This window comes from Callospermophilus lateralis, chromosome 12 (genome assembly GCF_048772815.1).
Source record: "Callospermophilus lateralis isolate mCalLat2 chromosome 12, mCalLat2.hap1, whole genome shotgun sequence".
NCBI classification, from domain to species: domain Eukaryota; kingdom Metazoa; phylum Chordata; class Mammalia; order Rodentia; family Sciuridae; genus Callospermophilus; species Callospermophilus lateralis.
In genome coordinates, this window is record NC_135316.1 from 45039230 (window position 1) to 45066186 (window position 26957).

A 26957-nucleotide genomic window follows, 5' to 3' on the forward strand; every position below is an offset into this window, starting at 1 on the left:
GAAGCCAGCATGACAGGACATGGCAGGCAAGATGAAGAGCAGGGGCAGAAAAGAGACAGGTGGCAAGGAAGAGGACATGACGGCCTACACACTGCCGTTTAAATTTTCCAGGTAATGTAATGGAAAAACCACTGCCTGGGGAGATGGCAGAATTGGACATACAATCTCAAACGTACCTTCTTAAAGAGGAATCTGGATGTTGTTTTAAAACCAGGAATCCCTCTATTGCAAAAGCGGGAATCGTGATGGTGGATATGGCAAGAAGGGGTCAGACTCTGGAGGTACCTGGAGATATCACCAGTTGGTTTCTTCACACACTAGAAGACTGAATGAGTGGTGTGATTTCTTAAATAAGAACAAAAGTAATAATGACTTTAACACTGGGGGCTGAGCAACGGGTGGGCAAAAGGCAGAGTCTTTTGCTAGGACATGGGAACAGACAGGTAATGGGAGGGAAGGAACTAAGAGTCTTGTTTTGAACACAGTAAGTGTGATGAGCCTGTCTGGCTTATGTGAAAAATCTTGAGTAGCCAATCAGATATACAAGTCCTGAGGTTAGGGACAAGGTCAAGGTCAGGAATATAAATAAGTAAGTCTTCAGCACAGAGAGGAACTATGAAACTATGGACTTGGTAACACCTGCCAGGGGGAGACTATGGCCAGAGGACTGGACACAGGGGAGGATGAACCCTTGGATGTTCTTGCCTTTACTGATGACAATAATGAAGAGGATCCCACAAAGGACAAGAAATGTTAAGGGGAAAAGGAAAAGAGTGCAAAGGACAATGGAAGAGAATGTTTTAAGAGGGAAGTTATGACCAGCCGATGTGTCTGGTGCTTTTGATAGACTGTCAAGATTTTCTTCAGTCAATAAGGTCAATTCCAAATTGATTCCTGCCAAAGAAGCAAAGACAACATGTTTGCTTATTTCCCTTTCACTGGTTGGAAAACAATACTTCAAACTCATGAGAAAAACCATTTCCAGAATCAAAGTTTATAATGAGGTTGGCAATAACACTTCCACTAAGTGTTATGAAACAATGATACAAAGAATAGTTCAGGTAGTTCTTTCCCACTTCCCACATCTGGATCACATCCCATTCTGATCAGGAAGGCATAATCTTCTATCACTGTCTCAGGTTCAATGTTTACAAGTCTAGAACACAAACTAGAATATATCATCAAAAACATGACCTATATCACAAAGCATTATACAATGATTCTGTACAACTTTGGGTATGCATGAACTACTGGACTGGAGTCCACTTAAGAACCTGATATTTTCATTAATTGTTTTATAGAAAAAAATAGTTAGGGACTAGGGTTATATTTCAATGGTAGAGAGCCTGCCTAGCATGCTTGAGGTACTAGGTTCAATCATCAGCACCACATAATATTATATATTATATTATATATATATACACACATATACATATATATGTATATATATATATATTTTTTTTTTTTTAACTAGTTAGACACAATCCATCTCCCATTCTAACTCAAAGTATAACTCAAGGCCACCATATAAAATTGTTCCTCTTGTGTAATACTTTAAATGGCTTACTGGGCACTAACCAATTCACTTAGATGAATCTGTAATTGCTCAAGAGTGTCCATCAGCAATTCTGGAACACGTAACATTTGATTATCATGTACTTTCTCCACACTAGTATCACAAGATAGAACCTGTGCTGTTGAATGGGGTTTGTAATACATAAAACCTTATAGCTTTTATGAGCATGCCTGTAATCCCAGCAACTCAAAACTGAGGCAGGAGGATGACAAGTTTGAGGCCAGTCCGAGAAACCTAGCAAGACCCTATCTCAAAATGAATATTAAAAAGGGCTGGGGATGTGGCTCAGTGGTTAATCACCCTTGGGTTCAATCACTAGTACCCCCCTCAAAAAAAAAAAAAAAAAAAACCACAGCTTTAGATGCAATGAAGGGTGGGAACACACTCTTTTCCAGACTAAGAGACCCTTTACCATCACATACTGGCCAGTGTCACTCTCCAGCAGCTCAGGGATTAGGAGGACAGGCTGTGGAGTCAAATTGCCTGAATTTGAATTTCCAACCACCACTTGCTAGTTCTAGAATTTCCCGAGTAAATTATTTCCCCTGACCCCCCATTATCCACATCTGAGAAAAACATCCTCAGGCAATACTAGTCCTTCATTATAACACTATGTGGGTATAATGCATTGGCCAAAGGTCTTACCCATGGTAAAAACTCAAAAATACTAGTTCCTTTAATTGTCAGTTATTCACCTTTTCTGGTAAGATTGTCACTTATGGGTAACTTAGGATTCAAGTTAGCTCACTCTGGTATAGGACAGAGTTCTTGATTTATAGAAGGATCTTCAATGCATTGAGTCAAAATTAGTTATCACCAATTCTTTACCATGAACACAGACAAGATTTTTCCAACCTGTCTTCATGAGACCATCCTCCTCAGGCTTGAAGACAGACATAATGTCTAGCACTGTGAATCATTATCAAATATACTTAAGTACCCGGGAACTAGAACCAGTCTTTGAGCATGCCATTGGGGATATTTTATAATCTTTGGAAAGGCTATTTACACAGCTGTTGTGATTCACTTCTAGGATTTACTAATGACCATCTTTTAAGAGCAAAGCAGTAGATTGAGTAAGTTAAACCTCTGTTTCAAAGTTGTATAGATATGACAGTCATTATCCTTATTAAGAGCTTTGAGTACATCAAACGTGTTTTTAAAGAAACACACCCAATAATTACCTTTGTAAACTAAAGAGTGAGCACAGGTATGCATAATTTATTATTTCCTCAGGCTCCAACACATTTTTGATAGTTACGTGGCTCATGGAGATCTGCAGATGACCATTAAATAAGCCAACCTTTTGACTGGACACAAACATGCATTCATTCAACAAGCATTTGAGATCTGTCTGTCAGAAACTAGAGGGTAATGGAATAATATCAACAACTCAGTTGTACTTGGTAACTAGAAGAACAGTTCACCACAAATGCCTCTTCTCCAAACTTAAAAGGGTTGGACAAATTTATAGATATTGTTGCTTTTTTTTTTTTTCATAGGTAGCATTCACAAAGCTAGTGATTTTCTATAACTCAAAAGCTGTCATGTTCAAGAGCAGGTTTTGTTTGTTTGTTTGTTTGGTTTTGGTATGGGGATTGATCAGGGGCCCTTGACCACTGAGTCATATCGCTAGCCCTCTTTTGTATTTTATTTGGAGACAGGGTCTCACTGAGTTCCTTGGCACCCTGCTTTTGCTGAAGACGGCTTTGACCTTGCAGTCCTCCTGCCTCAGCCTCCCAAGCTGCTGGGATTATAGGTGTGCACCAGCATGCCTGGCAAGAAGCAGTTTTTAAATGGAGGAGATGAAAGGAGCCAGTTAACAAAACAGCAGGCCCTTACTACCCACAGCACTCCTGGCATCCAGAGGAAGAGCTGGAGTCCTGCACAGAAGGATGAGAACCAAAGCAGACTGGATAACCCAGCACACTCCCTGCCACACACACAGGGATTGCTCTCTCAGCTAGGAGAAGCTTCCGGGCTTCCTGGGCTTTACAAATGGCTGAAGAAACACCAAGCTCTGCTTCCTCACAGTGGCCACTTGTGACTTAGTTAGCCTCCTGTGACTTCACTGAAGGAACAGAACCCTCCTTGTCTCCGCTTCACCTTCCTTCCTCACTGGAGGAAATTCAATGAGTCATCTGTTACATAAATGTTTAATATCATTAATATTCTGAGAAAAAATGAAACAACATGCTTCTCTCATGTACTTATTTAGGAGAAAACACAAACGAGAATTTTTAATTCTGGCCAGAATGAGAAAAAAATATTGGTGCTCTCAACTCCTGCTCATGGTTGCAAATTGGCTCCAAGTTGCCAGAGGGTAACATGTTGATGTGTATGAACAATCATAATTCATTCATTCCCTTGGACACAGGGCGTCCACATCTCCAACTAGTTCAATGATACTTTTTTATTAAAGGGATAAATTCTCTGTTCCCTTACTGTACGAAAGAAGTCCATTTCTAGCTTTCAAGGCATCAGTACATTGAAAGGATCCATAATGACTGGCATTGTGCTGGATCCCTCCCAGTTCCTCAGGAAATACCTTGACAAATCTGCTTATACTTCCTGGAGTCAGGCTGTTCTAGCAACATTGCTGCCCTGGTTCCTATTTGTGTGAATCAGTTCCTTCCCAAGGGGACTTTAGGAACTCCCTTGCCTCCCCTCCCTTTCCTAGGTCCTTTCTTATTTGCCAAATAGAGGAGATAAATATATATTCTATTAGAAATCAGAAGAGAGGTTGTTAAATGGAATGGATGGAGATGGATGTGCCTTTCTGGAAGAAAACATTCCTGAATCAATCTATCTATCTATCTATCTATCTATCTCTCTCTCTCTCTCTCTCTCTCTCTCTCTCCATTCCTGAATATCTCTCTCTCTCTCTCTCTCTCTCTCTCTCTCTCTCTCTCTCTCTCTCTCACACACACACACACACACACACACACACACACAAATCTACATCTTGATTGGTGTGCTGGTTCCATGGATAGATATATTTGACATAACTCTTGCAACTATACACTTAAAGTCTGTGTACTTCACTGCATGTAAACATTTCCTAAGTAAGAATAAAACATTCTGAGCTACTCCTGGAAGTTATGTTGTATACAACCTCAAGATCTCACAGCAAGTTAAAAAGCTGCCATGCCCCTGCTCATTAGACAAATATGTTCAACTCCCTGCAGCCACGTCTCAAATGCTGCCTTCTCAGACTCATCAGGCCGACTCAGACCACCTCCTCAAGACCACCCCTACACACTGAGCAACTCTCATTAGAGCAATTACCTGGAGGTATTGTTGGGTTTATTTCTATGTCTGCTCCCCATGGGATGCGCCTCTCTCTGAAGGTCCAGGTAAGGGGCTAAGCATTTGGCAATTGAAAGTGCCTGGCACACACTGTCAGCAAATAATGGATTTTTTTTTTTTTTTAAATGCAAGTCCCCATAAGGGAACCCATCAAGTATAAATCAGAAGTACAGTGATGTGGCTGAGGAACTGCACTGGGACAGAAAAAGAAATACTGACTAAACGTCAAATTCCACACCGGCACTCTGATGAAGACATATCTTATACAAGGACCCAACCAAATAACTGGAACATACTCTCCATTAGACCCTGATGCAAGTTTCCACTGGGAGAAGAAATGAGTTCCGGCCCTCAAAACCCTAGTTTTAAACTGTGTTAAGGTTATGGCCTTTGACTCAACAAGCATTTGCCAGGCACATGCCAAATATTCAAGCAAAGGATACTATTTGTGCCCTAAGCTACTAGTCTCATGGTGGGTGGAGGGAGGGGGAATGGGAAGAATTATACCACCAAGTACAAAAAGAGAGATCTCTGTGAGCAACAGAGGACAGGAAGGAATGGATGAGGGTGGAGGTTTGACTGTCCAGAAAAGACTTCACATTGGGTTGATTTTAGCCTAAGTGTGGAAGAATGAGAGGAGTTCCCATGATAAATAGGGAATTAATGAGATATACCATACTCAACAACCTGTTGCAGCACTGGGGCGGGGGGGTGGGGTGGGGGGAGGCTGCTGCATTCTATGTATGGGCAACAGAAGCAACAATTAGGGGGCACTAACTGCTTTGTAGTCAGCATTTTATTTAACTGCATAACCACTATGAGAGGTTGGGAGAAGAAAACTGAGGACTACAGAATTTAAGTAGTAGACACATAATATGAACAGTGATTTCAAAACTGTGTTCTTCATCACTACAGTATCTGGCACCTGTACAAGTATGGAGAAAATAATCAAAACTACAGATAGATATATAGGACCAGATTGTAAAGGACCATGATGCTATACTAAGGATTGAGAACTTCAAAATCTTTTCACCATACATTCTCCCAGAAGCATCTTTTCACATTAAGATAATTTTGACCCAAAATAAAGTTAAGTATCAAAAAATGTCTTAAAGTCTTTTCATCAAAAATTTAATAAAAATAAAATGCTTTCATGGCTGCTCAGGAAACAAGGAACTATCAAATTCAGGTTTATATTTTGAATAATTATTTTGAAGAAGTGTTCCATGGTGTAATGGTTAACACTCTGGACTCAAAAAAAAAAAAAAAAAAAAAAACCATGGTTTTAGCTTCGAGAACTGGTAAAAAGAATTATTTTCTAACACTATGATTCCCCCACACCTTCAAGCTGGGGATAGAACCCATGCTTACATATGCTAGGCAACATTCTACCATTAAGCTACACTTTCAGGTCCCAATACAATTTTAGAACAAATTTTTACCATTATAGCATCTTCAAGTTTAATATCTGTTGATTGTGTTAAAAGACAAAATTAAAACAAATCTAGTTTTGCAGACATTAACAAGCTTTATTTGTGCAATAGTCTGGACCAAAAATGGATTCAGAATGTTCTACCCACCACAGAGACAGATTACATTTAGCCAAAGAAAACGAAGTAACATACAGAAACAGAAGTAAGATGCTGAGAAGCCTGATTGGTTACAGCTGTCTTATTTGAACGTGGTTGGAACAGTAGGAAGCTTGTGATTGGCTGAGACGCAGCTATTTGTTACAAGTTTAGGTTACAATATGTTTATACATCAAGTTAGGTTACAAAGCACTATGTATTGAGAAACTTTTAGGGCAAACTTAATTCAACTTAACAATTAAAGTCACATATAATTACCAAAAATACTTCTAGGAATTTAGTAACATTTCAAATAAATGTTTTTGCCACTCCATCTACATTTGGAAAGCTATACTACATATTTGTGACAACTTCATTTAGCCTACAGACAATGAATGCTAATCTGCACTGAGCATTCCTGTACTCCTCGAAAACTCTTTCACACCAGAGTCTGGCAACCACCAGTAGAAAGGATGCACTTCATGGAGAAAGAGGGAAACCATTTAGAAGGATTCTAGGGGACCCAGAAAGTACAATGCTTTAAAACCTAAGAATTCATTCACTACATTCCTTAAATTCTTTAGGACCAAAGGCAAACAAATAAGTCAAAAGAGAGTGATCTGCACATCCCTGAAGGTTATAAATTGGGACAGATGGGGAACCAGACCAATTGGAAGTAAACAGAATTAGGGCTCATATTGTGGTGCCAGACTTGACAATGAACTCAGCTTGGCATCTCTTAGGTCCTTTACAGGATGACAGTGATACTGAAACAGTCAAACCCAGAGATAACAAGAAGGACAGGTGAGCAGGAAGGAGGTGAATTAAGCTAGCCTGTTCTGCTCCAGTCGTAAAAATGACTATTGTGTTTAAACTCCAACCTAGATAGCAACATTAACTTACAGACTAGAAACTGGTGATCAACCATACCCAGTTTGGTGTTTTGTTTTACACAATGCCTTTATTTTATTTGTTTATTTACCCTATGTGGTGCTGAGAATTGAACCCAGTGCCTCACACATGCTAGGCAAGTGCTCTACCACTGAGCCACAACCCCAGCCCCCTATCCAGTTTTTAATCTCATCAGTATTTTGTCTGTTTACTATAAGACTTTTCAATGTCTCAAAACAAAGAGACAAAGGCAACTATTAGGTAGAGAAGATTAAAAGGTGCTGCAGACAAGAACTAAAATTAGAAGAGTCCAGGCTGTATTTTCTACCACTTCATCACCCACTCTTGACCTTGCTAGAATCAAGCTTCCCCTTGGCCTTTCCCCTCAAACCATTACATAACTTGGTTTTAAACCAATGTTTAATCATAAACCAGCCCTGCTACATTATTAATATTCCAAACATCATTTCCAACCAGATAATAATCCAGTATCATTATGCTGGGTTATCATAAAAGGCAGCATTCCTGAATTTGTTCTGGTTGCAAAATTAGCCCCTGAGCAGCCATACAATTTTGTGTATGTGTGTGTATGCTTATGTATGAATATATATATATATATATATATATATATATATATATATATATATATATAAACTTAAGAATCTAAGTACAATTTGAAGTCAATAAAAAAGAAATCAACAAAATCATAACAATCGACAGAATAACAACCACTAGCCCTGATATCTCATTCTTTTCTCTATCTCCAAGAAAGTAATTTTAAGAACTTTAACTCATTACAAAAACAACATACTAGCTCTTTAAGATGACAGGTGGAAGGCAGAGTGTAGAGGCCCATGCCTGTAAACCCAGCTACTCAGGAGGCTGAAGCAAGAGGATCTCAATTTCAAGGCCAGACTGGACAACTTATATTATATAAAATAATATACATTTTATTATTATATAATTTAAAAAGGTCTGGGGATGTATGTAGCTCAGGGGTAGAATACTTGCCCAGGATGTGTGAGGTCCTGGGTTCAATCTCCAGCAATAAAAAATAATAATAATAATAGTAAAATAAAATCAGAGTAGAAAAATGGAAGTGGCAAGGACATAATGACATGAAATCTGGTCATCATGCAAAGTTTTACAAAGTTATTGGAATCTCTTGACCTTGGGATATTTAAAACTGTAGTTGAAAATAAAGGCAGTAGATATTATATGTAGCACACATAGTATATATATATATATATATATATTGTGTGTGTGTGTGTGTGTACATACACGCATGCATGTGAATGACCCTTTTATGCTGCAGTATATGCAGAGGAAAGTGACAGGGTAAAATGGAGCAAGAGCCTTTGCAATCAGGAGAAAGATTCACTCTATAATCTTCCTCACTTGCCAAAATACTTTAAAAAATACTTTGGAATCAACATTTCATCTTCAAATTAGGGGTTCTGAAAATTAATAGGTTGTAGCAATGAGAAAGTTATTCATTCTGCCTTTTTTGGCAAGAACAATATTTTAAAATATGTGCTTTGGTTGTAAAGACATAGCTAACAAGAGAAAGAAATGTGGACACAAACTGGAGAAATAAAATAACCCTCACAGTTGGCCCACTGCTGTCACTTCAAGTGCCCAAGAAGATTCTCAAGAAATATGTGAATATGTAAATTATTCATGTACCTTCAACAATCCTTCTGCAGTTGTTTAAGCAGCATGAGAAAATAATCACTTAATTTCATTAATTATACCACAAAGATGTGGCAATACCTTTAGAAAGACTCAGCCTTCTTCTAATATAGAGCCAAACACAATACAGAGTTACAAAATCATTGCTGATAAATACCTTTGTGTAGGATACAAAAGATGGGAGTGGAAAGATGAGCACATTTCCAAGCTCAATAATTATCTTGAATCACACTATGCTTTCCAGGGGTTTAATGTATACAAATTTCTCACAGAAACCCTACACATTAGGAGCAAGCAAGGACAAACAAGGAATTCTCAGTTTTCTAAAACCTAAATACTAAAAAGAAAAGGGTATGAAATGATCCACATTCACAGATTTCCTAAAGCAGACACAAACTCCACACAGAATGTCCCCATATTTCTTCCCTTCGTCCTCCTTCTATCCTCAACATTCAAATAGAAAATGCTGAGTTTAATTTGTTTCCTAAAATTATGTGGAACAAACACCACTGATGGAAAATTACAGTTGGATGACTTGACTTTTCAAAGTTTATGAATGAGGGAAGTTACTTCTCTTAACTACATTGCTGGAATTTTTCCACTCTCATTTCAATTCAAAGTTGCAGTGTTTATTCTTCTGTCAACATCCAGTGCCCTCCCCTCACACCTAAGTCACCTTCAGACCAGCTCAAGGTTTCAGTCCAAAAAGTTACCAAAAGCTGATTTCTTAGACCTAGCCATTGTCTTAGTGGGCAATGCTACTCACGTTTCACATTCCTTTAGTTAGTGTCAGAAATGTGACATTTAAAGTTTATTCTTTCCGTTTTTCCTACATACGTGTGTTTCTTTAAGGGAAGATTTTATTTAAAAATACTATTTACTCTGGTATCCTTGAATATATTGTTTTTCTCATGAAATAATCTTTAAATTGAAATGTAATTTTAAATACCTTGAATAAACGGGCACGTGGTATCAATAACTCCAAAATGACCGCAAAATACAGCAATTTTCTAACAAGTGCTTGTACCTGATGGACTTGACTTGAAAGACTTCTTTTCTTTTGTCCCATTTTAAGAGCCAAATTGGGGTTGGGGGTGTAGTTCTGTGGTGAAGCGCAGATGAGTACGGCCCTGGGTTCCATCCCCAGGACCCCCCCAAATCAAACACTTTCATCCAGGAGAATAAGAGCTAAGAGTCGCGGTCACTTCTACAGATACATGTGGTCTGGCGATGATCTCCTTTTCAGCAAGAAAGAATGGAACAGAAAATCCTGTCTACTTGTCTGAGAGGCGCAGATGGAAAAGCAACTTCCCTTCAGTGAATGACCTCACTATATCTTGGGACCTCAGAATATCATCCCCGCGGAAAATACTACGTGCCCCAACTGCACTCCTGGGCTGGATTCTGCCCAGAGAAAGTATCCCCCCAGGTGAGCTTTTTCTCCATCACTTGCCCTTCCTCTACACACACACACACACACACACACACACACACACGACACTGGCTGTCCAGGTATGTGTCGCGCATCCCTATTCAAGCACCCCCAAAGAAATGTACCAGAGGACCTGGCCCAGCTCAGCGCCCCGCGCTCTGGGCTGTGCCTGCAGAGACATCCCCCGCCAGCCGCAGCAGATGTAGGCTGGTCCTCTGGGACGGGCAGTCCCCAAACCGGGTGAGCGCGCGCCGAGGAGTTCTGGGGACGTCAGCGAGAGTGCCAGGGTAGGGCAGCGCCAATCTAAATTAGGCATTAAGAGGCAAGACAGGCAAAACTTAACAAGTCCCCCAAACTGCCACTTCTTCGCTCCAGCTAAGTCACTGGAGGAGGCCAATGCTCATAAGAGCGGCGGTCACCGCGCGACGCTGAACAGGAGGTGGCAAACTCATTTGCAAAGAAGAGCATTCAAAGTCACTCACCTCCACCCATCTCTGAGCCTCCGCGAACGCTACAGAGCAGTCGGCCTCTGCATCCTCCATCCCTTCCATGGCTAGGGCAAAAGAGGGAGAGACTCAGCGGGTGCTTGGAGTGGCTGGGGTGCCCTCACGTGTCTCGGCCCAGCGTCTGGGAGGGGACGCGAACTGGCGTCCCAGCCTCGGCTCCGGCTGCGAAACTCCCGGTTCTTTGCCCCTTTGTTCGGCTTTGTAGTTTTAAGTTTTCGAAACCTACAAGACGTTGTAGACGTGGCAGTCGCAAAACTCCTGAAAGAGACCCAAGTCCAAGGGGACCCGAGCAGGCGCAGGAGCGTAAGGAGCGGACCACCAGCTGCACCAGCCCAGTCCACAGTTTAGACTTCAAAAGTCGCAGCGAAGCCGCCGCCCTCCTCGCAGTGGCCCCGCCCCGCCCCACCCCCACGCCCACCCCCGGCCAGCCGGGTCGCCGCTTCCGTCCCCCCCCCACCCCCGCGGCTCCTGGGAGTTCCCGGCCGCGGCCGCCTCTGTGGTCAGACAGTCTGGGCTGGGAGATGCCACCTCCCGCCAAGGGGCCGTGGAGGGGTGGGGGGGACCCTCCGCTCCGGAGCTGGGGGTTCGGACAGCGACTCCGCCCAGAAGGGATGAGCCCACGCGCCCGCATCCTTCCTGCCTCTGCCCGCCTCGCCTCTCCTGGGGCCCCTGAAAGCGGCGCCCTAGGCTCGCGGCCGCAGAGCCCGCTGACATACCAGGAATAGCTGCACACAATTGCACCTTTCCCGGCCAAAAAACTCCCCCGAGGCCTCTGGGACTTGTAGCAGCTGAGCCTGGCCTGGCCATCCTCCCTCACCTGCGGCTGGGGCGGGTGGCGCGCAGCTCCCGCCGAGCCCGCGGCCCCGCCCCCAAGCTCTCCGCCCCTCCAGGCCACCGGGGCCCTCCTGGCGGCAGGTGAGGGTAATGGCCTTGGCACGCGCAGAGTACTCCCCCAATACCCCACACTCCGGCTCAGGGCCTACTCTTCTCCGCCCTGCTTCCAGGTGGGTAGAGGTAGAAGGGATCTGCTGCTGGCCATCCAGGGTTCGAGCTAGCAGAAAGCTTTGCATTTCCCCCCTGTCACCCGAATTCAGGCCGTTTGACCACGCTCACAGGTGGAGCGTCAATACTACCACATTTCTTGATGTGGGTACACTCAGGAGGATAGGCAGCCGAGTGACAGATTGTTTAGAATCCGCAGCGACCCTCGTAGGTGCTCAGGTCCAGAGAGTGAAAGGTGCACGGGTTGATTAGCCAGGGTCCTTTCCTTGCCTGTGGCTAAATCAGATCCAAAAGCCACCAGCTCATCTGTGTAGACTCCCTGGGACCTGGTTCTGGGCTCCGGAAGCCCTATCCAGGCCATCCAGTTGATGTCTTGACCTTTGGAGGAATATAAAGATTGGTTCCTCTCTCCTAAAAAGGAAGCAACCCTTTATTCTTATTGGTTTTCTTCGTTGGGTGTTTACTTTTTGTGATGAAAAACGTCAAAGATAGAGCAGAGGAACTGGTATAATGAATGAATACCTAAAACCTTGCATCTGTATTTAACAAAGGTTTCCGCTCTGCCTTTTTAACTTCATCACCTTTTCTGCAGAAAAGTGTTAAGATTAGATATAATATTTCACCCCTAAAAGTTTCAAAATGCATCTTGTCTTTAAAAAGACACTTCATTACCATAATACCAAATTAACACCTAGCTAAAGCTAACAATAATTGCCAAATCATACCCAATCCAGACTTGAATTTTCCCAACTCATTCCAAAATAAGTTTTACAGCTGACTTACTCAGACCAAGATCCAATCAATGAACATATATTGCATTTGATTTGTTTTGAATGACTGCCTTGTTGAAGAAATTTGTACTATGGCTCCTTTGTGGTGTCTTCAACATTTTTCTCCTTCCTTTATATTTCCTGTCCTCTGGAAGTTAGATCTAAAGCTGGAATTGAACCCATTTACTCTTCTGAATGAAGACCAGCTGGATCAGGCTAATGGTTTCTGTTTACTTGGTAGATTTATTTCTGTTCAACTTTTTTTTTTTTTTTTTTTGGTACCATATGTAATCAGTGTGTCTGTTTATAAGACTTTATGAGCTTCAGGAATACATTCATTCCTGCTGAAGAGGAGAATATTGATTGAACCATCTCTGCATCCTACCTAAACTCTGATCAGGCCAAACCCAAGAAGAAGATGGAATAATAAAAGAACCCAGGAATATATTTCTTCTTTTTTGGCTATCAGTATTTGCTAAATATTTAGTGTATACCTTATGTGAAGTGCTAGAAGTTACAAGTGATACAAAAATTTTAAAATTATGGACGCAAGTCCTACACATTTCCAACCCAGTAGAAAGACATTCTACAAACTTCATGAAGCTTAATGTTACTATAGTTAATAAATACATATATTGGGACTATGGTTGTAGCTCAGTTGTAGAACGTTTGCCTAGCATGTGTGAGGCACTGGGTTCAATCCTTAGCACCAAAAACCAAATAAATAAAAGTATAACACAATTTTTAAAAAGTAAATAAATACATATATTATACTAATTGAAGCATTGTTATGTGGCTTGATGTGTAGTCTCAGGGCAGCATCCTAACATGTTAAGTACATAGGCTTGAGAATTGTTATGTCTGAACATGTTATGTCACCAAGACACCAGAATCTGTGAACTTTAATTTCCTCATCTGAAAAGTGGGGTGATAATAACTATTTCAAATAATTGCTGTGAGATTCAAATGTGATGGCGGATGTAAAGGTCCAGGGTATTGCTTATTGTGGAGGAGGCATTCAATAAAAGCTCATGATTTCCCTTTGGTTTCTTTCTCTAACAGTAGTATATCAAATTTTTCCTAACAAATAAATTTCATTTATTTGTTCAACTACTTAAGTGGAAAGGGCTATAGAGGGTTGTAAATTCTGTTTCAAAATCAATTCAGTCACTTCAATGTTGCAAGTTTGTAACTCAGAAGATTCAAATATAATACGTTGCCTCCTAAAATCAGTCATTAGAGTGTTTTATCCTTCTGGGAAGATTTATATAGATCTATAATGAAAGGCATGTGCCTATGGAGTTTGAAATAAAATTCACTATGATAAAACATCAAAAAACAATATTTTCCAAAATAATTTGAGGTACCTTTTCATTTTTAAAGACATAAAACAATATAGTTGTCATCCAAATTTATTAATCAGAAGACTTGCTGCACAGCATTGGGGAATGTGGTCAGTAGACACCCACAATGGTCAGCCCCTTCAAAGTTGACCTTAACATCAGAAGCAGCCTCCCTTAAGGATATGACCCTCCCAGAGCAACTATCCTCTGACAATGAGTGACCTGTAGTATAAAAGCCCAGCCATTCCACCCAGTGACTTGGGCCTTCTCAGTGGTCCTACAATCTGTTGAAGCTTCTGTTCAGTCTCATCCTTGCCTGTCTCTGCTTCTTCACTCTGCCCTTCACATGGGAGCATCTCTAATTAACATGCATTTCAAACACTATTTGCTTTAGTTTCTGGAATATTCAAACTGTGATGAAATCAAGCATGATTTGTTAAAAATGAGAATCCTAAGCAATTAAAACCTCCAACAATAGATAGTTGTGTAAATTATGGTTCTTCCATTGAGTAAGATACTCTCAATCATTTTTTTTAAATGTAAAAGGATAATCAATGACAGAGATTTAAAATACATTGGAGGACTGGGGATGCAGCTCAGTGGTACAGAACTTGCCTAACATGCACAAGACCCTAGGTTTGATCCCCCAGCACTGCAATGAGTAAATTAATTTAATATATTGCAAAGAGTCATGCACAATGGCACACAGCTGTAGTCCCACATGTTTGGGAGGCTAGGGCAGGAAGGTCACCTGAGCCCACAAGTTCAAAGCCAGCCTGGTTAACATAGTGAGATCCCTTCTCAAATTAATTAATTAAAATATATTACAAACTATTTAAGACGTATATAAGGCACCTTCATTTTGGGATAGTATTTTTTAAATTTATAATTTTTGCCACAAAAAACAAATTGTAAATTTTATTGGTGGCTATTTCTGAATGGAGATTTTTTTTTACAAATGTATACATATTTTCCAAGATTTTTTGCAAATGTGTATATTAGTTTTATAAATAATAAAATTTATATAACACATAAAGATATCTCCATATTTGACTTTGTATTTCATCTTACAAGTTTAAACTTCCTCCCCCTTCCCTGACATGATAAATGGCATCATATCTAAAATTTGAGATTCATGCTGGACTTCATCTCTCACCCACATGTCCACCTCATTCCAAGTCCCATCAATTCTGTCTTAATTATTTCTCCAATTGATGTTATTTTCCATCACCTTTTCTACTTCCTTAGTTCAGGCCATCATTAGTTCTCAGGTAGATTTGAGAAATCATATGACCTTCCTGATATGTAAATTTTATCATTCCACCAACACTCCCTGCCCCACCAATTAACCCTTCCATATAAGACTCACAGCTTATTCTTAAGACCTGGGATGGATGTCTGCACAGTATGATCTGCTTCTGCCACATCTCTAACCACATCTTGACTAATACTTCTCTTTTTTCAGAAATGTGTTTCTCTCCCTCTCTTTGCCTGGCTTTCGCCTGCCTATTCTTCCAGGCTCAATTCAGAATTATTCAAGAAAACCTTGATAGGGCTGGGTTTGCATCTCAGTGGTAGTGTGCTTGCCTAGCGTGTGTGAGGCACTGGGGCTGATCCTCAGCACTGTAGGCAGGTGCCTTTCATTATAGATCTATATAAATCTTCCCAGAAGGATAAAACACTCTGATGACTGATTTTAGGAGGCAAAGTATTATATTTGGGTCTTCTGAGTTACAAACTTGCAACATTGAAGTAACTGAATTGATTTTGAAACAGAATTTACAAGTTCAGCATCACATAAAAATAAATAAGTAAAATAAAGGTACTGTGTCCATTTACAACTAAAAAATGTTTAAAAACAACAACAACAAAATTGGCAGATATCCTGGGCTAGGTTAAGTATATCTTCTTTATGCAATTCTAGCCCGTTTCCCAAAGTATTTATATTATCTGTTTTCCTCATTGAATCAAGCTCATGGCTTGGTTCCTGTCACTTATATGGTGTTCAGTAAACTGTGTATTGATTGGAGTGGGAGGGAGAGAGAAAGACAGAGGGAATGAATTAAACTCACTGTACAGAGTAAAGCATTGATGGTAGCAAAGTAATAAACACCATTGACTATTGCAGCTAATACAACAATTTCTTTATAACTCAACTTTTCAACAGAAATACAATTGATTAATTTGGTGGGATAATTCTTTGTCATATTGGGACTGTCCTGGCCTTTCCCAACTAGATGCTAATAGTGCCCCCATAGATGTGCAACCAAAACTTTCTCCAGATGTTGCCAAATGTTCCTTAGGGGGCAAAATCACCCCCTATTAAGGGCCATAATTCTACAAGGAGAGATTGGCTTTGTTAGAAAATGCCTTGGTTCAAAGGAAGTGTACTTTAGGCCCAAGTTTCTTGCAACAAATGAACTGGGTAGGGTGGAAAGAAAATAGGATAAATTGGGCCAAAAGGGTTACTCTGTGTTGTAAAGGAGGAAAGGAGGGTGCTGATTGATGCTTGGGACAAAGATAATAAAGCAGGATGGACCTGGAAGCTAGAGAGAAGTGAAAAAAAAGAGACAGGTACAGTGTGAATTATTCTAACCAAAGAATTGAATTTTGCACTATGCTTGGTCATTGTTCAAAATAGTGTCTGTCCTTATGGATTCACAGATAAGGAACATCTGAATTACATGTATTTTTCTTGTGTTCTTATAACTCCCTAATTAGCAGGAAGAATCACTACTAGAAGGTAGATAAAAAAATGTTAAACATAATTATAATTATATTTATATTTAGTGCATCTCTATTCCATGTCTACCCCCCAAAATACACCTTCAGAGTTAGTAATGATAGAATTGTCATGTCGTCAGTGCTTACATACTGGTATTCAGACAGGTAAATCCAATTTTGTGTTTGGAAATAGAAACCAAAGAGAAAAAAAGAAGCCAAAATCTTGCAGATAATGATGAAGAAATGAACATAAGAGGGGAAGTGTGGATGTGCCAGAAAGTAAAAGGAGAAACAAACACACAAGGTGAATTCCACATTGCATCCCTTGAGAAAAGACAGACAAACCTTGAGAAAATTTTCAGAACAGCTTTCGGAAGTGCTTTGCCCAGTGCACCAGTGGACAAGGGAAGGGGTCCTAAATTTGTCTTTGGAAGCTGCTGGATGGTTAACCAAGTAAGGAGAGATGAGATGAATAGGGAGGAAATGAGAAGCCCTCAGTTCTTATCGGCCTTCCCCCTGGATGCACAGACATCTCATTAAGAGATCCACTGACATGGGAACTTTCAAAACACAGGCCAACCCCGTAATTTAAAGAGCAGTTGGTTATTTTCTTCTGACAGTAAAGATCTTAAGAGGGTTTTTTTTTTCTTTTTTCTTTTTTTCTTTTGCAACATGTAAGGAGTTTCCCATCATTAAACTCAAATTATTAACATAAATCTAAGACCTTCTATTTTGAAGGTCACTCATTCCTCATTCGAGCCAGAATTGTAAAACTACATTATAATTCTCTAAGTGATAGCAGTGAGATCAAAAGGACTTACCCAAGAATTAGCTTTAAAAGAAACTACCAGGGCTTCTGGGAAAAAGAAGGAAAGAATGTGTGTTTACTAAACTTCTCTTCCTGAAGTCCAGTGAAATGAATAAAGTCTGGATGGTTATTTTTGGTAAGAATAATCAAAGATTAAAAATAGTCAAGTTCAGTTGTCCCTAAAACACATTTATTATTTTCTTTGTATTTTCCGGTTTGGGTAGAGAATTTCTATGTGATCTCTCCTTGGCTTCATTTAATAAGAGAAATAACTGTATTATTGAATCAATTTTTTTCTAGTAAAATGACAGAGGAAACACTGAAACTTCATACATATTGTATTATTAATACTTTAGAATTGTAATAGCGGTTTTGGTTTACATTCTAAAATTGAACCCAGATAGGAAACAGCCCATCCATTATAGGAAATTTGTAAAAGCTCTATATTTTTCCAATTATTCTCCCTACCCTGTAACTACTAGGTGCATATCATTAATATTTTAGCTTCAAAAACAATAGTAACTTCAGTCAACAATAATGTATTGTACATTTAAAAAACTGTTGAGGGGGTAGATCTCATGCTTAACACAATAAATTTTTTTTTAATTTTTTTAGTTGTTGATAGACCTTTATTTATTTATATGCAATGCTGACAATTGAACCCAGTGCCTCACACATGCCAGGCAAGTGTGCTACCGCTGAGCCACAGCCCCAGCCCGCACAATAAAATTTTTTAATGAAATTTTGTTTGTATTTTTATTGGTGCATTATAATATAAGTAATGGTGGGATCTGTTGTTACACATTCACACATACACAATATAACAATATAATTTGGTCAATATCAATCTCCAGTATTTCCCCTTTCCCTCTCCTTTTCCATCCCCCGATCCCCTTCCTCTATTCTACTGATAGTCTTGTATTTTCATGAGATCCCAACCACCACCTCTTTTCCCCCTTTTTTCTCTCTCTCGCTTCCACATTTAAGAGAAAATATATGACCTTTCTAGTTTGCTTATTTTGCTTAGCATGATGTTCTCAAGTTTGGTCCATTTTCCTGCAAATGACATAATTTCATTCTTCTTTATGACTTTATGGCTGATTGAAACTCCACTGTGTATATAACCATTTACTGGTTCCCAGACACCTAGACTGGTTTCATAGTCTGGTTATTGTGAATTTCCAAAATAGGTGCTATAAACATGGGTATAAATGTATCACTATTGTTGACTTTAATTCTTTGGGATAAATACCAAGAAGTGGAATATTTGGGTCATATGGTGGTTCCATTCCTAGTCTTTTGAAGAATCTCCATACTGCTTTCCAGAGGGACTATAATAATTTGCAGTCCCACAACAATGTATGAGTGTAACTTTCTCCCCGACATCCTCACCAGCATTTATTATTATTTGTGTTGTTGATAATTACCATCCTGACAAGAGTAAAATGAAACCTCAGTTTTTATTTGCATTTCTCTTATTGCTAAAGATGTTGAATATTTTTTCATACATTTTTGACCATTTTCATTTCTTCTTTTAGTATCTGAGCATTTGCTTACTTATTGATTGGGATATTTGATTTTCTGTTGGTAACTTTTTTTGAGTTCTTTATCTATTCTGGTTATTAATCCTCTGCCAGAAGAGTAGCTAGTCAAGATTTTCTCCCATTCTGTAGGTTCTCTCTTCGTAGTCTTAATTGATTGCTTTGCTATGGAGATTTTTTAATTAGATGCCACCCCATTTATTAATTCTTGGTATTATTTCTGAACTTTAGAAGTCCTTTTGAAATAGTTGCTACCTATACCTATGTGTTGAAATGCTGATCCAATATTTTTTCTCTAGGAGTTTCATAGTTTCTGGTCTAAGTCCTAAGTCTTTGATGCATTTTCAATTGACTTTTTTTTTTTTTTTTTTTTGGTGGAATTGGGAATTGAACCCAGGCCTTGTGCATGCAAGGCAAGCACTCTACCAAGAGTTGACTTTTGTGTAGGTTAAGAGATAAGGAGCTAGTTTAATTCTACATATAGGTAACCAGTTTTCCAAGCATCATTTGTTTAAAAGGTTTTCATTTCTCTAACGTGTGATTTTGGCACCTTTTGTCACAGATTGCATGCTTCTATCTGTAGCTATATCTGGCCTAGAGCTATGGAGTCCACTGTCTATCTGTATGGGTTCGTCTCTGTGTTTTCTGTTCTGTTCTGTTGGTCTATGTGTGTGTTTTTAATACCAGTACCAAGCAGATTTTGTTACTATAGCTCCAGAGTTATAATTTGAAGCCAGGTATTTTGATGCCTCCAGCATTGTTTTTTGGTTTAGAATTGTTTTGGCTATTCCATGTCTTTTCACTCTTTCAAATGAATTTTCAGACTGTTTCTTCCTAGTTATGTGAAGAACGTCATTGGCATTTTGATGGGGGTTGCATTGTAGATTTCTTTTGATAATGTGGCCATTTTGACACTATTAATTTTGCCTATCCATGAACATGGGAAGTCTTTCCATCTTCTAATATCTTCTTCAATTTTTTTTTCTTCAGCATTCTATAATTTTCATTGTAGAAGTTTCTCGTTGCCTTGATTACATTCATTCTTGGTTTGCTTTTGTTTTATGAAACTATTGTGGATACAACTGATTTTGTGATTTCTTTCTCAATAGATTATTATTGGTGTACAGGAAAGCTACTGATTTTTGCATATTGATTTTGTATCCTGTTACTTTGCTGAATTTGCTTATTAGCTCTAGCAGTCTTTTGGAGGAACTTTTTGAATCTTCTACATATAGGATCATATCATCTGTGAACAGTGATAATTTGACTTCTTCCATTTCTTTTTTTATCCCTTTTATTTCCTTCTCTTGCCTTATTGTTCTGGCTAGAATTTCTAGTACTGTATTGAATAGGAGTGATCAGTGTGAACATCCTTGTCTTGTTCTGGATTTTCAAGGAAATGCTTTCAGTGGTTATCTATTCATGAGTTGTTGTTCTCTGAAGTAAACCATCAAAGTCCCCATAAGCTCTTGGACTAGGAATGTTCTAGTCCATGACTACTGTAAATGATTTTGGCCCCTAGGCACAAAAACAGACCAGTCAGGCCAAACTTGTCTAATTTAATGTTACTAAATTAAAAAAGAAATCCATGGCACTGAGGCTTTCCTTAACAAAGACCTGTATCTATCTATTGCTCTGTTTCTGCTTATATAGACAATTAATTGGGAAGTATTATGGTTTAGACAGGTAAGGTATGGTTGGAGGAGGTAAACTACTGGGGATGTACCTTTGACATGTATATTTTGTCAGTGGTGAGCAGAGTTCTCTCCCTCCCCTCTGCCCTGCCTCTGGTGGCCATGTCCTGAGCTACTTTTCAATGCCATGTCTTTCTGCCATGATATTCTGCCTCATTGTGGGCCCAGAGCTATGGAGTCCACTGTCTATAGAATGAGATCTCTGAAACTATGAGGCAAAATAATCTTTGTTCTTATAAGGTCTTTCGGTCACAAAACAAAAAAACAAACAAACAGAAACAACAACAAAAACAAAAACACCTCAGTAAAACAGGCAACAGGAAGGAAGCTCTGCCTAAAACTTTAATATAGATCAAGACTACACACACACACAGCAGATGCTCCATCTTCTGCTGGATCTGTGCATAGATAAAGGTAACAGTCAAGGCTATATAACTCTATTATTTAAAGAAGTACTATAATGGCCTCCATTTCATTTCTGCAGAAGTAGGTCTCTGGGCATATATACTCCCAAGAACATGAAGAGAAAGACTTGAAATTGTGTTGCATTTATTGTGCACAGGACAATTTCTTTTATTAAAATATATATATAATTTTTTTTTTTGGTGTAGATGGACACAACACAATGCCTTTATTTTTTATATGGTGCTGAGGATCAAACCCGGATCCCGCCCATGCTGGGTGAGAACTCTACCGCTGAGCCACAATCCCAGTCCCCAATTTCTTTAATAGGCATGTTGACTTAAGAGAAATATTTCCTTCTCTTAACATGGACTTAGACTGTCCAATCCTTGAAAATTATTGTTTGATCATGGGAAACCTTATGTGAGTGAGAGAGTGTTTTATCTATATCATATTCAGAAAAGATCAAAAGGACTCAGGAAGAAAAAGAAAGGTCAAGTTTACTTCCCACTGGTCCTGAAACATCAACATAGACAGCACTTGTCATGTCAACAATGATCCCATATTCTTTTGCTATAGCTATTCACTGTCATCCCTACAGTCACAACTCACACTCCAGAATATAAGCTCCTGAGTAGATTTGTGTAAGTCTAACAAGTTTTAGAGAGAAATCAACTCCTGTAGGTAGTGAGTGGAATGTTCTTTTCTCTCTCTCTTTTTTTTTTGGGGGGGAGGGGTAGTACCAGAATGGAACTCAGGGGCACTCAACCATGGAATCACATCCCCAGACCTATTTTGTATTTTATTTAGAGACAGGGTATCACTGAGTTGCTTAGTACCCCACCATTGCTGAGGCTGGCTTTGAACTCACAACCCTCCTGCCTCAGCCTCCTGAGCTGCTGGGATTACAGCGTGCGCCACTGTGCCCAGTGGAATATTCTTAAACTAAGGTGGACATTGGTCTTATAAAACATTTATGAAAGGTACTCTCTCCAAAAATGAGATCAGGTGGATCTTGATGTATCACATAAAGAATAGGAAGCCATATACCTGTAAATGCCCAACCTTTTTGACTTAGATATACAACTAAAAAAAAATATTTTAAAACATAATTCCTCCACCCTTTTAAATTTAGCATCCAATAAATTTTTCTCTAGCCACTAGGGCTTAATGAATAACATACCTCTTTGGCAAAGAATTTTGCTATAATGGACCAGTCTGTAAAAATTATTTTGTTGTAAGCTGGGTATGTGATCCCAGCTACTTGAGAGGCTGAGGTAGGGGAACCACTTGAGCCCAAGAGTTCCAGGCCACCAAGGACAATCTAGAGACACCCTATCTCAAAAAAAAATGTAGAAATGATAATAAAAAATTTTACATTGCATTTTTTAAATTATTCAATCCATTAAAAAGCAAAAATAGTTCAAGTTCGAATTTCTCTAAAATATAGTTCAAGTTTGAATTTCTCTAAAATGTAAGTTAAACTTAAAACATACTTAGCATTCTTTTGGGTACATAATTCTTTTTTAGGGGCTGACATTTATCTTCACATTTCACTAATTAGTATGGTGCTTTAGAACTCAGTGAAATACTTTTTGTTGCTCAGATGAGTTGATTCATTTTCAACAAATTTTCACATATTGATTTGTTTTGTTTTCTTTATGCTGGGATTGAGCCCAAGAGGGGCTTTACGCCTGAAGTACATCCCAGCCTTTTAAATTTTTTACTTTGAAACAGGTTCTTGCTAAATTGCTTAGGGACTCCATAAATTGCTGAGGCTGTCCTCAATCTTGCAATCCTCCAGCCTCAGCCTCCCGAGTCATTAGGATTATAGGTGTGCACCACCAGCTTGTCTTTTAAAAAAGGCTTTCCCAGTGATGAATTTTTGCAGGGATATTTTCTATATTTATTGCCTTATCTGTTAAATAGGTCTCATTTCAGGTTAGGGCATTGGGTGTAAATCAATGTGGTCCCTGCCTTAAGCGTCCATTTGTGGTTTGATATCTTGAAAGAAGCTCTAATAATTCTTAAAGCTCTTAAAAACATAATTACAGTAGAAACATTTTAATTATGAAGGTAGTGTTTTCAGACAATTACAAGATTTAGAGAAAGAATGAGAAAATTTTTTTCAGAGCAAAATCCAGTAGGATCTTAATAATCCCAGGCACACAAACCACACTGACTGTGAGTAGCCTGGTTGACATTTCTGTATTTCATCCTTCCTAAATTGTTAGGAAACCACTTTACAAACTACAGCATGCCTTCTATTATCTAATAATATCTTCTACCACCTAGGCAATTCGACCTCAATTGCAAAGAATGAACAATGATTACCAAATTAATAACAGGGGTTTAAAAATTTGCAATCCCGTGTTTACCAACAATAAAAATGCAGATTGAAGAAGTCTACAAAGTTGACTTAATTTTATTTCAGTTGCAGAATTTACTTCTTACTCTCCTACTGACCTCTTCCTTTACACTTACATGTGCTCCTCAAGAAAAGCCAAATGGAGACACTTCGCCTTAGTTCTTTCAAAGCAATGATATAGAAGTATGCCAAGGACGGTTATTACCTTCTCTGGTGCCAACACCTTCCTTGAGACACACAGCCAACCCACACAGATGAAGACATGGGCACTGAGGAACAGTTTCCAAATTTCTAAAGCTCAGAGCTCTGTTCTCAGAATAAGAAATCCAACTGAAAGAATGGAAATATTGTATATTCTAATTTTCTTCAAAACAGTTATAATAAAAATTAAAATAGCTTTCCACCATATCTATATTGAATTTATCTGACCTTGTTCTGTCACTCTAGCATAATACTGAAACTCATCAAAATTCAAATACCTATAAATAAAGCATGAATAATAACAATAACTTGAAATGTTGAAATAATTGCTCAAGGTGATTTAAATTCTGTAAACATAGCTATCAAAAAGAAAAATAGCATTCTTGGCCTGAAAGAGTAAAAGATTCAGATAAAAATGTTTTCCTAATAAGCAGTGTGCTTAGGTATAGTATTATTACAGGAAAGAGCAAAATTCCAATCATCCTTGCTAAATTGCATGTCTGCTAACTTCAGCTATTTTGGGATTTTTAAAAGTTAAACCATTTCCAAGTAAGAGAAGAAATATGCACAGTTTCTTTGTGCATGGAAATGAAATGTTATCTATTCATTCCATCTCCTTCTTTAAATTATCTTAAAAATTAGATAAATCTGGTGTTTCAGGATATAAACTTTGAAACTATTTTCAAAATAGCTTATTGCAGTATTGGGGTAATAGTCATAATAATAGCTGCCATTTGTGAGTACTTGTCATTATGTACTTTATTTATAATATAAAACCTACATGAGAGTACTTTTGTTTAAGGGGTTAAACTTTAACCAAGATTACTCAATCAGAGCCAAGAATAAAACCATGTCATACACCAAAGTCAGCTCTGTTCAATGTGCAATGACTTTTAGCTAATTGTTACAGATCCTGATAATGTTTCTTCTACTATTAACTTACCTGGTCTCCCCCCACTATAGTTTATGCCATATTTTCAGAATCATGCTATCAATCAAGTACTGTGTGAGAACACGGAAAATCCTCTATTATCAAGGCCAGATTTTTTTTTTTTTTTTTTTTTTGTACAAGGGATTGAAACCAGGAACACTTTATCACCGAGTTACATTCCCAGTCCTTTGTATTTTTTGTCTTGAGATGGTCCTGCTAAATTGCTGAAGCTAGCCTTAAATTTGTCATCCTCCTGCCTCCACCTCTCAGATAAATTGCTGAGATTACAAACTTGCACCACTGTACCAGGCTAATGCCAGAAGATTTGTAATGATGAAATTTGCAGCCACTTAGTGAATGCTATAGTTTAAATGTGTCCCGTAAGGTTTCATGTGTTGAAATTTAATCTCCATTGTGAGATGTTATGTTTCAGGAAAACTTAATCTGACCGTAGTGTTTAGAGATGGGGCCTTTGTGAAATGATCAGGATTAAAATCCCCCATGACTGGATCCTGCTGGCTTTATAAGAGGGAGAGAGATAGGACAAGATCCATTCTCGCATATACCCTGTTTTTGACATGCCATGCCCTGCATTACCTTGGAATGATGCCAGCTGGAAGGCTGAGAACTCCAGAACTATAAAGCCAAAACAACCCTGTTTTCATTAAAACTTAACCAGTCTGTGGTTTTATTGGTTAAAAAAAAAAAAAAAAAAAGACCAATATATTGGGAAAGACTTCTAACTGGATATAGAAAAAAATAATTTTCTCTCTTAAAAAGTTCCATCATCTCCAGAAGTGGTTGTGCATGCCTGTAATCCCAGATTTTGGGAAGCTGAGATAGGAGGATTGTAAATTCAAGGCCAGCCTCAGCAATTTAGCAAGGCCCTCAGCAATTTAGTGAGACCCTGTCTCGAATTAAAAAAATAGAAAGGACTGAGGATGTAGATCAGGAGTAACATGCCCCTGGGTTAAATCTTCAGTACCAAAAATATATATATCTGCTAGGATCTCCAGCAGTCTTAGAATCATCTGAGAACTTGATATAAATGACAATCACAGGTTCCACTTAACTGCTGCATCAGAATTTGCATTTTAATAACTGAGATCTTTCATCTGTTCAATAAAGTTTAAAATGCTCAGCTAGATAATACCTCTACCCTAAGTCTCTCAATTATTCCATTTCTCTTAATTTCTTCTTTCTTTTTTGCAGTACCAGAGATTGAACCCAGGGGGTGCTCCACTCAGTTACCTACAATCCTTTTTATTTTTTATTTTGAGACAGTCTTGTTAAGTTTCCCAGGCTGGCCTTGAACTTTTGACCCTTCTGTCTCAGCCTCCCAAGTCTCTGGGACTACACACGGGTACCACCACTGGGCCTGGCTTAGAAAGGCCCTTTCAAAACACCCTCTTTGCTCAAGCAATTAAAGGAGGTTTTTTGTACTCCTAAATCCATAGCTTCTCCTGTTTGCTTCTCAACCTAGAATACAGTAAAATCACCTACCACACATTATCTGGCTGCTATTATATACCAAATACTGTACTATGAAGATAAAATAGTGTGGTCCTAGTCCTTGAATGACTATCACTGAATATGCTCGCGGAGATAGCACTCTGAGTTCCTAAATTGCCATTTCCAATAAACACTTTCATTTATTTTCAGATAGGAGACTCTAGCTGTCTACCCTAAGCCAGAGGTTTTGTAAAAATATAAAACAATGTATTCCTCTTTTAAAAGAAAATAGTTGTTTTTTAAGTAAAAAATAATATTTATATTAATGTGTGTGAATTCATTTTTATTTAAAAAAATTTTTCAAATTTGTTTTAATCTCTAATACTGACAGGTCAAAAGATCTATGGTCTCCCCAATCATTTTTAATAGTGTAAGGGGCTCCTGAAACCAAAAAAGGTAAGAATTGGATTCCATTTCAAAACCAGGTTAAGCCCACCTGTAGTCCTAGATGCTCTCGAAGAGACTGAGTCAGGAGGATCCCTGAAGCACACAAGTTTGAGAAGAGTATGAGAAACACAAGACATCCAGTCAAAACAAAAAAATAAAAATAAAATAAAATTACAACAACAAAAACCAGGTTAATTGCTCAACTAACCCCCAATATCCATATTTACATAGGTATCAATTATATAATATTGGAAATAAATGGATAAATTGGCCTAAGCATTTTCTCTTCCATGTTAATTT

General features: G+C 38.7%; 1 protein-coding gene across 1 annotated transcript in view; it reads right to left on the bottom strand.

Annotated features, from left to right (window-relative positions):
• Lmo7 (LIM domain 7) overlaps positions 1 to 11283 on the bottom strand; it is a 211118-nt gene extending 199835 nt beyond the window's left edge. Inside the window, exon 1 of the mRNA XM_076872343.2 lies at positions 10951 to 11283. Within this exon, the coding sequence (XP_076728458.2) occupies positions 10951 to 11019 (69 nt within the window). The 5' untranslated portion in view covers positions 11020 to 11283. The remainder of the gene's footprint in view (positions 1 to 10950) is intronic.
• Positions 11284 to 26957: the final 15674 nt, after the last annotated feature.